Source organism: Lithobates pipiens, unplaced genomic scaffold (assembly GCF_037356315.1).
Source record: "Lithobates pipiens isolate NorthernLeopardFrog02 unplaced genomic scaffold, aLitPip1_a1.2 Scaffold_27, whole genome shotgun sequence".
In the NCBI taxonomy this organism is placed as follows: domain Eukaryota; kingdom Metazoa; phylum Chordata; class Amphibia; order Anura; family Ranidae; genus Lithobates; species Lithobates pipiens.
In genome coordinates this window covers 12,179,010-12,193,725 of record NW_027507788.1, presented here as the reverse complement: position 1 = coordinate 12,193,725, position 14,716 = coordinate 12,179,010, and the positions used below count along the sequence as shown (strand labels likewise).

Genomic DNA, 14,716 nt, shown 5'->3' with positions numbered 1-14,716 from the left:
TCCCCCTTGTCTCAATCCATGGTTTCTCATTAGTGTGCTGGCCGGCTCTGGGACGTTAGTGCAATGGCCATGTGTCCACAGCCCTCCCCCTTGTCTCAATCCATGGTTTCTCATTAGTGTGCTGGCCGGCTCCGGGACGTTAGTGCAATGGCCATGTGTACACAGCCCTCCCCCTTGTCTCAATCCATGGTTTCTCGTTAGTGTGATTTCCGGCTCCGTGATGTTAGTGCAATGGCCATGTGTCCACAGCCCTCCCCCTGGTCTCAATCCATGGTTTCTCATTAGTGTGCTGGCCGGCTCCGGGGCATTAGTGCAATGGCCATGTGTCCACAACCCTCCCCCTTGTCTCAATCCATGGTTTCTCATTAGTGTGCTGGCCGGTGTCTTGTAAAATAGTGTCCTCCATCAGATGGTGTCCCCTGCGTACTGCGCATGCGCAGTACACAGGAACACAGATTCCGAAAATTGCCGAGGATGAACGGCGCCTGCGCCGTGAGTCCAGGTTCTATCCCCACTATCCAAGTGGACATAGAGTTAGAATAAAAAAGAGCCGAGCGGAGCGAGGCCAAGCCCGAAGCGTGGCGAGCGAAGCTCGCCCGCGAGGGGCCCTCTAAAATTCTTAACCCTATGTCCACTTGGATAGTGGGGCTACCTCCTCCACTCACGGCGCAGTACGGAGCGGACAGCATTTCATAGGCGGACACTATTAGGCAGAACACCGGCTCCAGGACATTAGTGCAATGGCCATGTGTCCACAGCCCTCCCCCTTGTCTCAATCCATGGTTTCTCATTAGTGTGCTGGCCGGCTCCGGGACGTTAGTGCAATGGCCATGTGTCCACAGCCCTCCCCCTTGTCTCAATCCATGGTTTCTCATTAGTGTGCTGGCCGGCTCCGGGACGTTAGTGCAATGGCCATGTGTCCACAGCCCTCCCCCTTGTCTCAATCCATGGTTTCTCATTAGTTTGCTGGCCATGTGTCCACAAACCTTTCACCATATATTGTAAGATTAAGCATCTAATTTTGTGTACTTTCTCTCAGCAGAATAAAGGACATGGAACCATCGTCCCCTATTCAGGAACAAGGGTAAGAAAAAACTGAATAGGATGAAGGCTTACTGTCAAATAGAGGCAAAACCTGTGCCAAAGCTTTCACACAACTCCCCCTTTTCTCAATCCATGGTTTCTCATTAGTGTGATGGCCAATGGCCATTTGTCCACAAACTTTTCACCATATATTGTAAGATTAAGCATCTAATTTTGTGTACTTTCTCTCGGCAGAATGAAGGACATGGAACTATCTTTGTCTATTCAGGAACAATGGTAAGAAAAAAACTGAAAAGAACGATTTACTGCCAAAGAGAGACAAGACCTGGAAAAGTAAAATTTGGATATTTGAGACGTTGCCTTGACTTGCCCCAGCCCCCAACCCACATTACGTTTAAGAAGAACCTCTACTCATGTAATTCAAATCTCCAAACTAAAATATGGATAGTTTAAACTACTAGAGCATTTTTGTTTTTCTGAATGCCCTCTTGGATCCTCTATTGTTAAGGAGATTTCCATGCCTGATGACTAGTTCAAGCGTCACCTCAACCATTGAAGAAGTGCATGGGGCACTTTGCAAATACCAAAGTCGACGTAACCCCTTCATGAATGATATATAATGTAATACAGCACTGTGGAACATAAATGGTTTCCTTAGTCGGATCTCAGTGCTGTTGACCTCCCATGTCCTCTATGCAACCATTTGCTGTCTTATATGCACTCCAAGGATGGTTGCATGGTATTTCTCAGGGTAGGTTTTCCAGTGCTGAAATCTGTGGACCATGACCATGCAGTGTACACCATCATGACTTACTGTAGTCTCCGCTGGGAGAGTGTGTGACAACGCAGGGGGACAATTGGGAAAAAAAGAAAGAGCAGTGTCACCCCATAACAGGAGTGAGAGCCGCATGTGTGATCTCCTGAGAGCCAGAGAGACACAGAGTCCTCTCGCTGGTTGTCATCCGCAGCTGACTGACTACCCATCACCATGGGGTAAGTGTGGTGTAGTTTAATTGTGTAGTGATGAGGGTTACCCCTGTATATTAATGTGGGGTCACCGCTATGTATAAATGTAGGGTCACTCCATGTCTACTGATATGTAATAATGGGGTCACCCCATGTGTAGTGATGGGGGGGTCACATTCCCTTTTCACTTTATTGAGGACTTGCTCCCCCCGAGGTGTTTTAGAGTGTGTGTGTTCACACGTATCGTGTTTTAGTGCCGGTTCACACTTGTGCGATGCCAGACATCACATGTAATTTGCAGCGCACTGCTGTTCATATTACATGCGATGTCTGTGCGGTTTGATATCAGCCATACAGATAGTATGGCTGATATCGCACCACATTCGGTCCAAACACGCACAGGACCCTTTTTTCTGTTCGGACCAGAATCGGATCGCATGTGTGTTCACACCTATGCGATCCGATTCATGTCCGAACTGTCAGTTCGCAGTGCGATACACGAGCTAAAATGGGGGTGTCGTTAACATATAATGACACTCCCCAGCAGTTCGCATATGGCAGTGTGAACTGCTGTGCGTGTCGAGTGCGATGCGGGAACCCGCAGTTGATTCGCAGGGTTCTCGCATCGCACTAGTGTGAACCGGCACTTAAGGAAGCCTATTAATATCAATGGGCAGCCGTGTTTGCGTGAAACGTGCAATAAAGGTGCAAATGTGATTTTTGAAATCGCTTCACACCAATCTGCATTATATTGCAGTGCGGTCTGTTTTGGTGGGTGTGTTTGCTGCATGTGTGGGGATGCCATTAAAAAAAAATAAAAAATCAATGGATCCCATAAATTTCTGTATTTTCATGTGGTGTGGGAAAAGTGCAGAAATCATACAATCTGGTATCGTATGAAGAAATTTTTCAAGCATGTCTGATCGTATATATCAGATGAACTGTCATGATTGGCTCTGGAACGCTGTGTACAATCAGATTATCGTACGATCGATTCAAAAGCAATATTTTTTGCTCTGATCATGTGTATGGGGGCTTAAATAAACAAAAATATTGACTACCTGCTGCTGCCTCTGCAGCTGAAGAGGGTAGCAGTTGAGTGCTCAACCATGGAGATTTATAGTTATGTAGCGGAAACAGGGCCGGTGCTACCACTAGGCAAACTAAACAGCCCCCTAGGGCGCACTGTTGCCTAGGGGCACCTGGCCACTGGTGTTCTACTCTTTTCTCTCTGCAGCAAGCAACTTAGCCTCAGCATCACTTTGCACAAAGTGTCAGAGGCGCAGCATTGGCAGAGGACTGTGTCTGTGTCCCAACTCCTGAATGAATGCAAGCAAACATTCATTGGTAGGCTGCATTGATGGGCGCTTCATTAAAAAGGTGGGGTATAAATGGGCAGGGCAAAGGGGGTGTGGGGTCTGGGGTGGAGCCAAGGGGGCGGCAAAATGAGGTTTCGCCTAGGGCAGTGATGGCGAACCTTGGCACCCCAGATGTTTTGGAACTACATTTCCCATGATGCTCTGGCACTCTGCAGTGTAGTGGAGCATCATGGGAAATGTAGTTCCAAAACATCTGGGGTGCCAAGGTTCACCATCACTGGCCTAGGGTGTCAAAAATCCTTGCACCAGCCCTGACAGGAGGTGCCTTTTATGGCAAAATCACTAGGTAATACAGTATTTATGAAAGATACAAATGTAAAAAGATTGAAATTTGCCATGTTAGATCTTGTATGAGGTTTTAGTGATTGGGTTTTGTCCCATATCACTTGTATGGCGCTGCAACCTCTAGTGCATGGGTTCCTAACCTGAGATCAGTGGTTCCACGAGGGTCAGATAAAAAATAACATTTACATTTACTATACAGCCCCCCCCCCCTTGTCTCAATTCATGAAAATAAATTAACTACTTGCTGCCCACGCTATAGCCAAAAGACGATTACAGCACAGGCTTAAATTACCGGGAGGGTGTCCATAGATGTCCTCCCATTCTCGCGCTTCCCACGCACCCCCTGGGGCATGCGGGCAGTGCCCTCTATAATCACTGAGTCTGTGAGACACAGATGATCATAGATCGGTTAAAGGGCCAATCACAGCAGTCCCTTTACCACGTGATCAGCTGTCAGACAATGACAGTTGATCATGGAAATAAACAGATGCCGGTTATGGCTTTTTTTTTTTCCTCATGCTGTCAGCGTGCTGGAAAAAAAAAATTGCGGCTTCGATTAGAGGGACATTGTTCCCCTTAGTGCCCGAATGTGCTGCAAATCAGGGCCATCAGCACCCACCAGTGCCACATATCAGTGCCCACCAGTGCCACATATCAGTGTCCACCAGTGCCACCTATCAGTGCCCATCAGTGCCACCTATCAGTGCCCATCAGTGCTGCCAATCATTGCTGCCTATCTGTGCCCATCAGTGCCACCTAATACTGCCCATCATTGCCACCTATCAATGCCCATCAGTGCTGCCTATCAGTGCCATTTCTCCATGCTGCCTATCAGTGCCACCCATCAGTGCAGCCCCATCAGTGCCTCCTGATCAGTACCCACCAGTGCCCATCAGTGCCATCTTTATGCTGAGCTTTAGGACAGCAGCAAAGATTAAGTGAATAGAGCTATATCCATTCTTCGGGTAAAGCTGTTTTTTAAAAGAGAAGTATGGTATTTTTTTTTTTAATTATACTTACCTAGGTGGATACAGCATCGATTCAATGCTGTATCTGTTCGATAAGACTGATGACCGAGCGATCAAACACCGCTGAACGCTTGGTTCTCTGTGCACCGTGAGTAGAGAGCTGGTGACTGTAAGTCACCGCTGTCTGCTCTGCCCCCCCTCGGTGCTCACTGGAGTGCTGGGCTGTGGAGGGGGTGGGAGCTGCTAGCTCAGGCTCTTAGTGGCTCGCTGAGGGGCTGAGTCGGATGCCGGTCCAGGGTTGTGGGTGGATCCTGACCACATTGTCGCAATCTTTCTCCAGCCTAGACCGGCTCTCTGATGTCAGCCGCCGGCGGATTCAGCTTTCTGCTGAAAACGGGTCACAGGAGTGCAGAAAGGAATGCACTCTTGTGATCCACAGGTGCTATGACTGCACCTGCTCCTTTAATATTTAACTTCCTAATCCCATCTCTTGGCGGTCATCTCCTTTATCCCTGCACCCTGTGCATTGTTGTAATGCCCCGGCAGTCACCTCCATGTCTCCCTTTCATCACTTTCCTTCTACAGTAGGTTGTCAGGCTTTGTAGGTTCCTATGTTATGTATATGATGCTAGTGTTTATGGTTATTTTCAGGCATTTTATAGACATAAATAAGCAAGTTAACCAAAAACTAGACCAGGAACAAGAAGATGCTGAGCCGCCATGTCCACCCGCTGGAAATAAAACAGCATTGCAGGTTGACTTAGAAAGCGGTAAAAGATGGAAGAGAAAGAAGCGGAGGAAAAGGAAACAGAAAAAAGCTCACCAAACACCGTCCACTTTCACCAAGAGGGAATGTGAATGGAAAGGCAAGTTTCAGCAGCAAAGAGGGTGGGATTTCCAATGGAACTGTTACTTTGCCCTGAATGGACAAAACACGGGTTCTCTTTAAAAGCAAAACTATCATTACAGCCAAGTAGTAAAGGAGCAACTCTGGATGAATGCTCTGTGAGTGTGCACTGGGCAAATTTCTACACAAGTTTGGAGATCTCAACCCCTCCCCCTCATCACTGTACCCCCATACCACAGTTATTGCATGCTTCACTCTCTATAGGTCAGCAGGGCCCATGGATCAAATTATGGAGTGGGTTGGATGGGTCAGAAGTTCTACTTGAAGCTGAAGTTAAAATTTGCATACTGAGGCGTGGGCATTGGTCTTTGACTGGCTGTTGCTGTCTGTTGAAACTCATGGGCAGGTCTAATAGACACATCTTGGTTTTCAAATTATTAAGCTGAGTGGTGAAGAGGAGGCATTTTTTGTCCTTAGTGTGCTGCAGTCATATAGACACATTGTAACCTCCTCTATTTCCCTACAGAGTAGACCTATCACAGTGGCTGTTCCTTGACTCCCTGCCAAGGCTCCCACCTATCTCTGTAGTATCATGGACAATGCAATTTTTAGGGGTAACACAGTGGCCAACCTCTGCAACCAGATGTGAGCCTCAGCCATAATGCCTAACAATATTACTGACAGGTTCTCCTAATCAAAACGATATTTTTTTACAGATAGTTACACAATCTCTCTTAAAATTAAGGGGACAGAAAGAGTCTGAGATTTATCCAGGAGTCCAAGACCCTTGTCAGTCCTTAGTTATGACAGGAGCCTCTACAACTATAGGTATGTCTGTGACGTTGGTAATTTTGGTAGTGGTGATCTTATGCTCATTATGGACAGTGATGTTCCTGCCCTTAAACTGCGCCATTTTCAGGCATCACACACTGGCAACCTCTGGGACCAGATAGGAGCCTCACCCTTAATGCCTAACAATGTTGCTGACGGGGTTCTCAACAGCATTTTATCCAGATTATTACACAATTGCTCTTGGAATTAAGGGGACAGAAAGAGTCTGAGATTTAACCAAAACCCTGGCCGGTCTTTAGTTGTCATGGGAGCCTCTATGGCGATAGGTACATCGATGACATTGGACTTTTTTTGTGGTGGTGATTTTCAATTATTATTGTTAGCCAGTCCTTAGTTATGAATAGAGCCTCCATAACTATAGGTACAGTACGTTGATGATGTTGGTAATTTTGGTGGTGGTGATTTTATGCCCATCATTGACAGTAATGTTCCTGTCTAGATTTTTACATGGTTGCTCATTAAATTAAGGGGGCAGAAAGAGTCTGAGATTTAACCATGACCCTGGCCAGTTCTTAGTTATGATAAGAGCTTCTAAAGCTATAGGTACATCTATGACGTTGGTAATTTTGGGTGTTGGTGATTCTATGCCCATCATGGATAGTGATATTCCTGCCTTTGAACAACGTCACTTTTAGGTGTCACACAATGGCAACCTATGGGACTAGACAGGAACCTCAACCTTAATGCTGAACAATGTTGCCAACAGGTTCCCTTTAATGTTATTAGCATTTTATTCATATCATTACACAAGTGCTCTTAGAATTAAGGGGACAGAAAGAGTCTGAGATTTAACCAAAACCCTGCCCAGTCTTTAGTTGTCATGGGAGCCTCTATGGCGATAGGTACATCGATGACATTGGACTTTTTTTTGCGGTGGTGATTTTCAATTATTATTATTAGCCAGTCCTTAGTTATGAATAGAGACTCTATAACAATAGGTACAGTACGTTGATGATGTTGGTAATTTTGGTGTTGGCGATTCTATGCCCATCATGGACAGTGATATCCCTGCCTAGTTTATTACACAAATGCTCTTAAAAATAAAGAAAATAGAAGGAGTCTTAGATTTAACCAAGACCCTGGCTAGTCCTTAGTTATGATAATAGATTCTACAGCAATAGGGACATCTATGACATTGGTCATTTTGGTGTTGGTGATTTTATGCCCATCATGGACAGTGATATTCCTGCCTTTTGAACAGCGTCACACAATGGCAACCTATGGGACCAGACAGAAGCCTCAACCGTAATGCCTAACAATGTTGCCAACAGGTTCTCTTTAATGTTACTAGCATTTAATTCATATCATTACACAGTTGCTTTCAGAATTAAGGTGACAGGACAAGTCTGGGATTTTACTAAAACTCTGTCTTATCCTTAGTTGTCATAGGAGCCTCTGTGGTGATGGGTATATCGATGACGTTGGTCATTTTGGTGGTGGTGATCTTATGCTGTAAATTATTATTATTATTATTATTATACACGATTTATATAGCGCCAACAGTTTATGCATCGCTTTACGCTGTAGAGGGGGGACAGCACAATTACAGTACAGTTCAATGCAGAAGGGACAGGAGGGTGGGTGTGGGATAGGCTTCCCTGAATAAGTGAGTTTTCAGGGATCTCCTAAAAGGTGGACAGGTTAGGGGCTGATCGGATATACCGGGGCAGGGAGTTCCAGAGGATGGGAGAGGCTCTGGAGAAGTCCTGTAGGTGAGAGGAGGTAACAAGGGAGCTAAAGAGCAGGAGGTCCTGGGAGGAGCAGAGAGGATGCGATATCTGCAGATGAGGTTGGTGATGTAGATGGGGGTGATGTTGTGGATGGCCTTGTATGTTGTGGTTAGCATTTTGAATTTTATACGGTGGGGGAGGGGAAGCCAGTGAAGGGATTGGCAGAGAGGGGCAGCAGTCACGGATCAGCTAGTGAGGTGTATTAGTCTAGCAGCAGCATTCATAATAGACTGAAGGGGGGATAGCCTGCGTAAGGGTAGGCCAATAAGGAGACAGTTGCAGTAGTCAAGGCGGGAAATAATCAAGGAGTGAATAAATTGCTTTGTGGTGTGGTGTGGTTAGTCAGGAAGGGTCGAATTCTGGAGATATTGCCGAGGTTAAGGCGGCAGGATTTAGCCAGTGATTGGATGTGAGGGTTGAAGGAGAGGTCAGAGTCAAGGATTACACCCAGCACCCTTAATAAATTAATAATAATTATGAATAAATGATAAATTAATTATCATTCCACTGTTGTCCCTGAGACTTTCACTTATTACTGGTCGACTAAATGAAAAAAGTTATTTAATTTTCCAACAACTCTTCTCTGCTCTGTTTTCAGATTTTTTTTGGACATCACTGATTATTGTCTGTAAGTACTGCAAAAGCCATCTTCACATTAAAAAAAATATATAAATGACTGCTTCTAATGAATTCTTTATTTGTGATTGGACTCCATAAGGTTCCCATCATCCAAAAGCTTGTTAAGCGTACATTTGGTTTTAAAAGAAGGAATTTTAAAAATGTTTTAAAAGTACATGTTTTAAAGTGTAGTGATAAGAAACAAATACGATATAAAATAATAATAAACATGATTTGTCCCAATATATTCAGTAGGTCCTTTTCACAGGGAGTGTTTCACTCCCTGTGAAAAGGACCTACTGAATATATTGGGACAAATCATGTTTATTGTGATAACAAACAAATGCAATATAACAATATAACAATGTAACACAATAACAACAGTTCAATCTCTGTATTTGCGGACGATACTAAGCTAAGCAGGGAAATTACTTCTCCGCAGGATATGGAAACCTTGCAAGATCTGAACAAATGAATGGGGTGGGCAACTACATGACAAATGAGGTTCAATGTAGAAAAATTTTAAATAATGCATTTGGGTGGCAAAAATATGAATGCAATCTATAGACTGGTGGAAGAACCTCTGGGGTAATCTAGGATGGAAAAGGACCTGGGGGTCCTAGTAGATGATAGGCTCAGCAATGGCATGCAATGCCAAGCTGCTGCTAACAAAGCAAACAGAATATTGGCATTAAAAAGGGGATCAACTCCAGAGATAAAAAAAATAATTCTCCCGCTCTACAAGACTCTGGTCCGGCCGCACCTGGAGTATGCTGTCCAGTTCTGGGGACCAGTCCTCAGGAAGGATTACTGGAAATGGAGCGAATACAAAGAAGGGCAACAAAGCTAATAAAGGGTCTGGAGCATATTAGTTATGAGGAAAGGTTGTGAGCACTGAACTTTTTCTCTCTGGAGAAGAGACGCTTGAAAGGGGATATGATTTCAATTTATAAATACCGTACTGGTGACCCCACAATAGGGATAAAACTTTTTTGCGGAAGGGAGGTTAACAAGACACGTGGCCACGCAGGAACTGATATGCTGGCAGGATTGTTTTCAGCAATACCAATGCTCACATACAGTATATATAATTTGATGTATGTTGATTGTCTCTAATAAATATTCCCTCCTTACAGGTCTGAGCACCCTCTTAGTCTCTGGTACAGCAGCAATTTCTAGTAAGTGATCATTCTATTTACAAAACAATGATGACACCATCGCTCTAGCTTTACAGTATCAGATGTGTCTTGTGGGCTCTTTCTGTGGGCAGCAAAACAGGTGGAAATGATCAAAATCCATTGTTTTTCATCCATTCCAAACTGTCCATTCCCACCAATGCATCACAAAGGATCAATTCCCACCAATGCATCATAAATGATCCGTTCCCACCAATGTATCATAAATGATCATTCCCACCAATGCATCACAAATGATACGTTCCCACCAATGCATCACAAATGATCAATTCCCACCAAATGCATCACAAATGATCAATTCCCACCAATGCATCACAAATGATCCGTTCCCACCAATGCATCACAAATGATCAATTTCCACCAATGCATCACAAATGATCAATTCCCACCAATGCATCACAAGTGATCAATTCCCACCAATGCATCACAAATGATCAATTCTCACCAATGCATCACAAATGATCAATTCTCACCAATGCATCACAAATGATCAATTCCCACCAATGCATTACAAATGATCAATTCTCGCCAATGCATCACAAATGATCAATTCCCACCAATGCATTACAAATGATCAATTCCCACCAATGCATCACAAATGATCAATTCCCACCAATGCATCACAAATGATCAATTCCTACCAATGCATCACAAATGATCAATTCCCACCAATGCATTACAAATGATCAATTCTCACCAATGCATCACAAATGATCAATTCTCACCAATGCATCACAAATGATCAATTCCCACCAATGCATCACAAATGATCAATTCCCACCAATGCATCACAAATGATCAATTCCTACCAATGCATCACAAATGATCCATTCCCATCAATGTATCACAAATGATCATTCCCACCAATGCATCACAAATGATCAATTCCTACCAATGCATCACAAATGATCCATTCCCATCAATGTATCACAAATGATCATTCCCACCAATGCATCACAAATGATCAATTCCCACCAATGCATCACAAATGATCTGTCCCCACCAATGTATCACAAATGATCATTCCCACCAATGCATCACAAATGATCATTCCCACCAATGCATCACAAATGATCCCTTCCCACCAAATGCATCACAAATGATCCCTTCCCACCAAATGCATCACAAATGATCCGTTCCCACCAATGCATCACGAATGATCCGTTCCCACCAATGCATCACAAATGATCATTCCCATCAATGCATCACGAATGATCCGTTCCCATTAATGCGTCGCTTTGCATTGTGTTACAAAATAGTTTCCATGCTGCATTTTGGGTGGCAGACCTGCAGGTTGTCATTAAAGCCAATAAAGATTCAGTCTTTCAAAAATGCACCGCATGGTGATATACGTCAATGATATGCACATTATAGCCGAACTCCACACAGACTCAGTTTAATGCAGTTGTATATATTTTTTTATAACTAACTAAATGCATTTTTATCGACATCCATGGTGTTTACTGCATATACAGCAATTACAAGTGCCTGAAACTGTCTTAATAATAACCCCCTGTCACCCCTGCTCAGCAGCACTCATTCTGGGAGAGGGAGGGGCCAGCATGAGGGTCCAATCAGGTGTGCTGCATACACATGTGTCGACAGGAAAAAGTAGGGTTTAATGCTTTCCTGTGTGTTCCTCCTTCTTCTTCCTTTTCCCATGGTCATCAGGCTGAGGAAGGTAAAGTAACACCAATCTCTATCAGAGGCAGGGGTGTTGCTGTTCTTGCTGTGCCTTCTGGGAGGAGGCTACACAGAATTACAGAATTAGAAATATTTGTTGCCTTGCAGTCATGCTGGTCCTCTAACCTCACTACTTTACTGAGCTGCTGACATGGCCATAGGAGTTGCAATGAAGTCTTCGTTTTTTAGTGACTTGGGTAGTATTCAAGCCATTAGATAAGCAGGACAGCCAGGCAAGTAGCAGTTTCAAGAGGTCACCAATGGCAGCCTCTATGTCATGAGCCCATGTATCTTTTAATGTGTTTTTGTGTATCTGTCAACAGAATACATTACTGTATATATTTAATTATTTGCTTATATTGCAGTGCAAGAACGTTCTGTGGAGGAGGTGCCTAAAATCCAAGCTCAAAAATCAGAGGACCCCACATATAAATCTGCTGGTAAAGGTAGGAAGAAATCAGCCAACTTTTATACTTGTGAGAAGGCTGATCAAATGAACCCTTTCCTTTCCCTTTTGTCTCTTTTCCCTTTCCCTGTCCTTTTGCCTTTTTCCCTTCCATTTGGCGCCCTGGAAACCAGTGGCGCCCCCACCATCTGTCACTTGCTGGTGCTCCATTTTCATGCACAGTGCATAGCAAAAGACCTCTTACTACAAGGACGGCTCGCTCCTCCTGTACACACCTTTGGCTTCACCGCACCCGGAAACCTTCGCTTGTGGAAGAAGGTGCTCTGGTCAGATGAGACCAAAATATAACTAAAAGCAAAAACTCTATGTGTGGAGGAAAACTAACGCTGCACATCACCCTGAACACACCATCCCCACCGTGAAACATGGTGGTGGCAGCATCATGGTGTGGGGTATCTTTTCTTCAGCAGGGACAGGGAAGTTGGTCAGAGTTGATGGGAAGATGAATGGAGCCAAATACAGGACAATCTTAGAAGAAAACCTGTTAGCCCTTGTACACACGGTCGGAGATTCCGACGGAATGTGTCCGATCGGACCGTTTTGTCGTATATTCCGACTGTGTGTGGTCTCCATTGGACTGTTTCCGTCTGAGTATCCGTCGGACCAAGTTTTCCAACTTGTTGGTAAAATTTTCCGACAAAATGCTTCGATCGGACATACTCTGTTCATGTGTAGAGAATTCCGATCGGACAAAGTGCCACGCATGCTCAGATCAAATTCCTACATCAAAGCTATTGGCTACTAGCCTGAATGTAGTCCCATCGTAACGAAATAACGTCATCACGTTCTGAACGATTGGATTTTCCGACAACTTTGTCCGACCGTGTGTATACAACAGTTTCGGACAAAATCAGACAGACAAAATCCAACGGATTTGGTTGTCGGAATGTCCGACCGTGTGTACAAGGGCTTAGAGTCTGCAAAAGACTTGAGACTAAGGCAGAGGTTCACCTTCCAGCAGGACAACGACCCTAAACATACATCGAGAGCTACAATGGAATGGTTTAGATCAAAGCATATTCATGTGTTAGAATGGCCCAGTCACAGTCCAGACCTAAATCCCATTGAGAATCTGTGGCAAGACTTGAAGACTTGAATTGCTGTTCCCAGACGCTCTCCATTCAATATGACAGAACTTGAGATATTTTGCACAGAAAAATGGGCAAAAATGTCCCTCTCTAGATGTGCAAAACTGGTAGAGACATCCCCAAAAAGACTTGCAGCTGTAAGCCCTTGTACACACGGTCGGACATTCCGACAACAAAATCCGTCAGATTTTTTCCAAAGGATTTTGTCCGAAACTGGTGTTACATACACACGGTCGCACCAAGTTGTCAGAAAATCCGATCGTTCAGAACGTGATGGCGTCCGTTCGTTGGGACGGGACTACGTTCAGGCTAGTAGCCAATAGCTTTGGTCTCGTAATTTGATCTGAGCATGCGTGGCACTTTGTCTGATCGGAATTCTCTACAAACGATCATGTTGTTTGAAAATTTTATATCCAGCTCTCAAACTTTGTAGGTCGGACATTCCGACGGAAAAAGTCTGATGTAGCCCACACACAGTCATAGTTAGTAAGGTTGAATAAAGACACCAGTCCATCCAGTTCAACCTGATTGAGTGTCTACAATTGTCCCTATCCCTGTACATTGCACACTCACATTGGTCCCTCCCCTCAAGGAGCCCACAATCCAAGGTCTCTATTCATATACTAGGGGCCAATTTTAGACAGAAGCCAATTAACCTACCTGCATGTCTTTGGAGTGTGGGAGGAAACCGGAGTACCCGGAGGAAACCAACGCACGCACAAGGAGCAGGGCAGGCCTTACCATTGGGCTTGACTGGGCTCAAGCCCATGGGCCCCGCAGGCCAAGCTGAGATGCATAGCCAAGTGTACTCGGGCCGGCTCCGCTCACAGTCCATTGATGGACATAACACAGGGACTGGACGTGACTGTGAGCCGAGCCGAGTACTCTCGGCTACTCTTGGCTCTGCTCGGGACTGCGAGAGGACCCCGAAAGCCGCCGAGAGGACCCGAGAGCCATCGAGAGGACCCGAGAGGACCTGAGAGCCGCTGAGAGCCCCCGAGAGCCATTTTTAAAACTCAAGACTGCAATGACAAGGCTGCAAATGACAAGGCTACACTGACAAGGCTGCAAATGACACTGGACAAGGCTGCAGATGGATGGGCAAGGCTGCAGATGGACACTGATAAGGCTGCATTGATGGGCATTTAAATGTATGTTTTTTTTCTCTTAAACTTCCCTCCTAAAAGTTTTTTTCCTTAAAATTCCCTCCTAAACTTGGGGTGCGTGTTATACTCCGTCGCGTGTTATACGCTGATAAATATGGTAATGTATAGACAGTAGGGCCTGAAAGTGACTCAAGCCCAGGGGCCCCCACCACCCTGAGTCCTGCCCTGACAAGGAGAACATGCAAACTCCAGGCAGGTAGTGTCACGGTTGGGATTTGAACCAATGACCGTTTTTACTGCTAGGCGAGAGTGCTAACCACTACAACATGGTCCGATCGAACCTTTTCCGTCTGAATTTCCGACCGCGTGTACAGGGGCTAATGGTAGAGAAAGGCGGTTATACAAAGTATTGACTCAGGGGGGGCGCCATACAAATGCACGCCACACTTTTCGCATATTTATTTGTAAAAGATTTTTGCAAACCATTT

General features: G+C 44.8%; 1 protein-coding gene across 1 annotated transcript in view; it reads left to right on the top strand.

Moving 5' to 3' along the window:
- LOC143933529 (uncharacterized) overlaps positions 1–14,716 on the top strand; it is a 42,878-nt gene that overhangs the window by 15,763 nt on the left and 12,399 nt on the right. The window contains exons 3-8 of the mRNA XM_077456441.1: positions 1,043–1,084; positions 1,279–1,320; positions 5,294–5,508; positions 8,670–8,699; positions 9,826–9,867; positions 11,934–12,014. Of these exons, the coding sequence (XP_077312567.1) occupies positions 1,043–1,084; positions 1,279–1,320; positions 5,294–5,508; positions 8,670–8,699; positions 9,826–9,867; positions 11,934–12,014 (452 nt within the window). The remainder of the gene's footprint in view (positions 1–1,042; positions 1,085–1,278; positions 1,321–5,293; positions 5,509–8,669; positions 8,700–9,825; positions 9,868–11,933; positions 12,015–14,716) is intronic.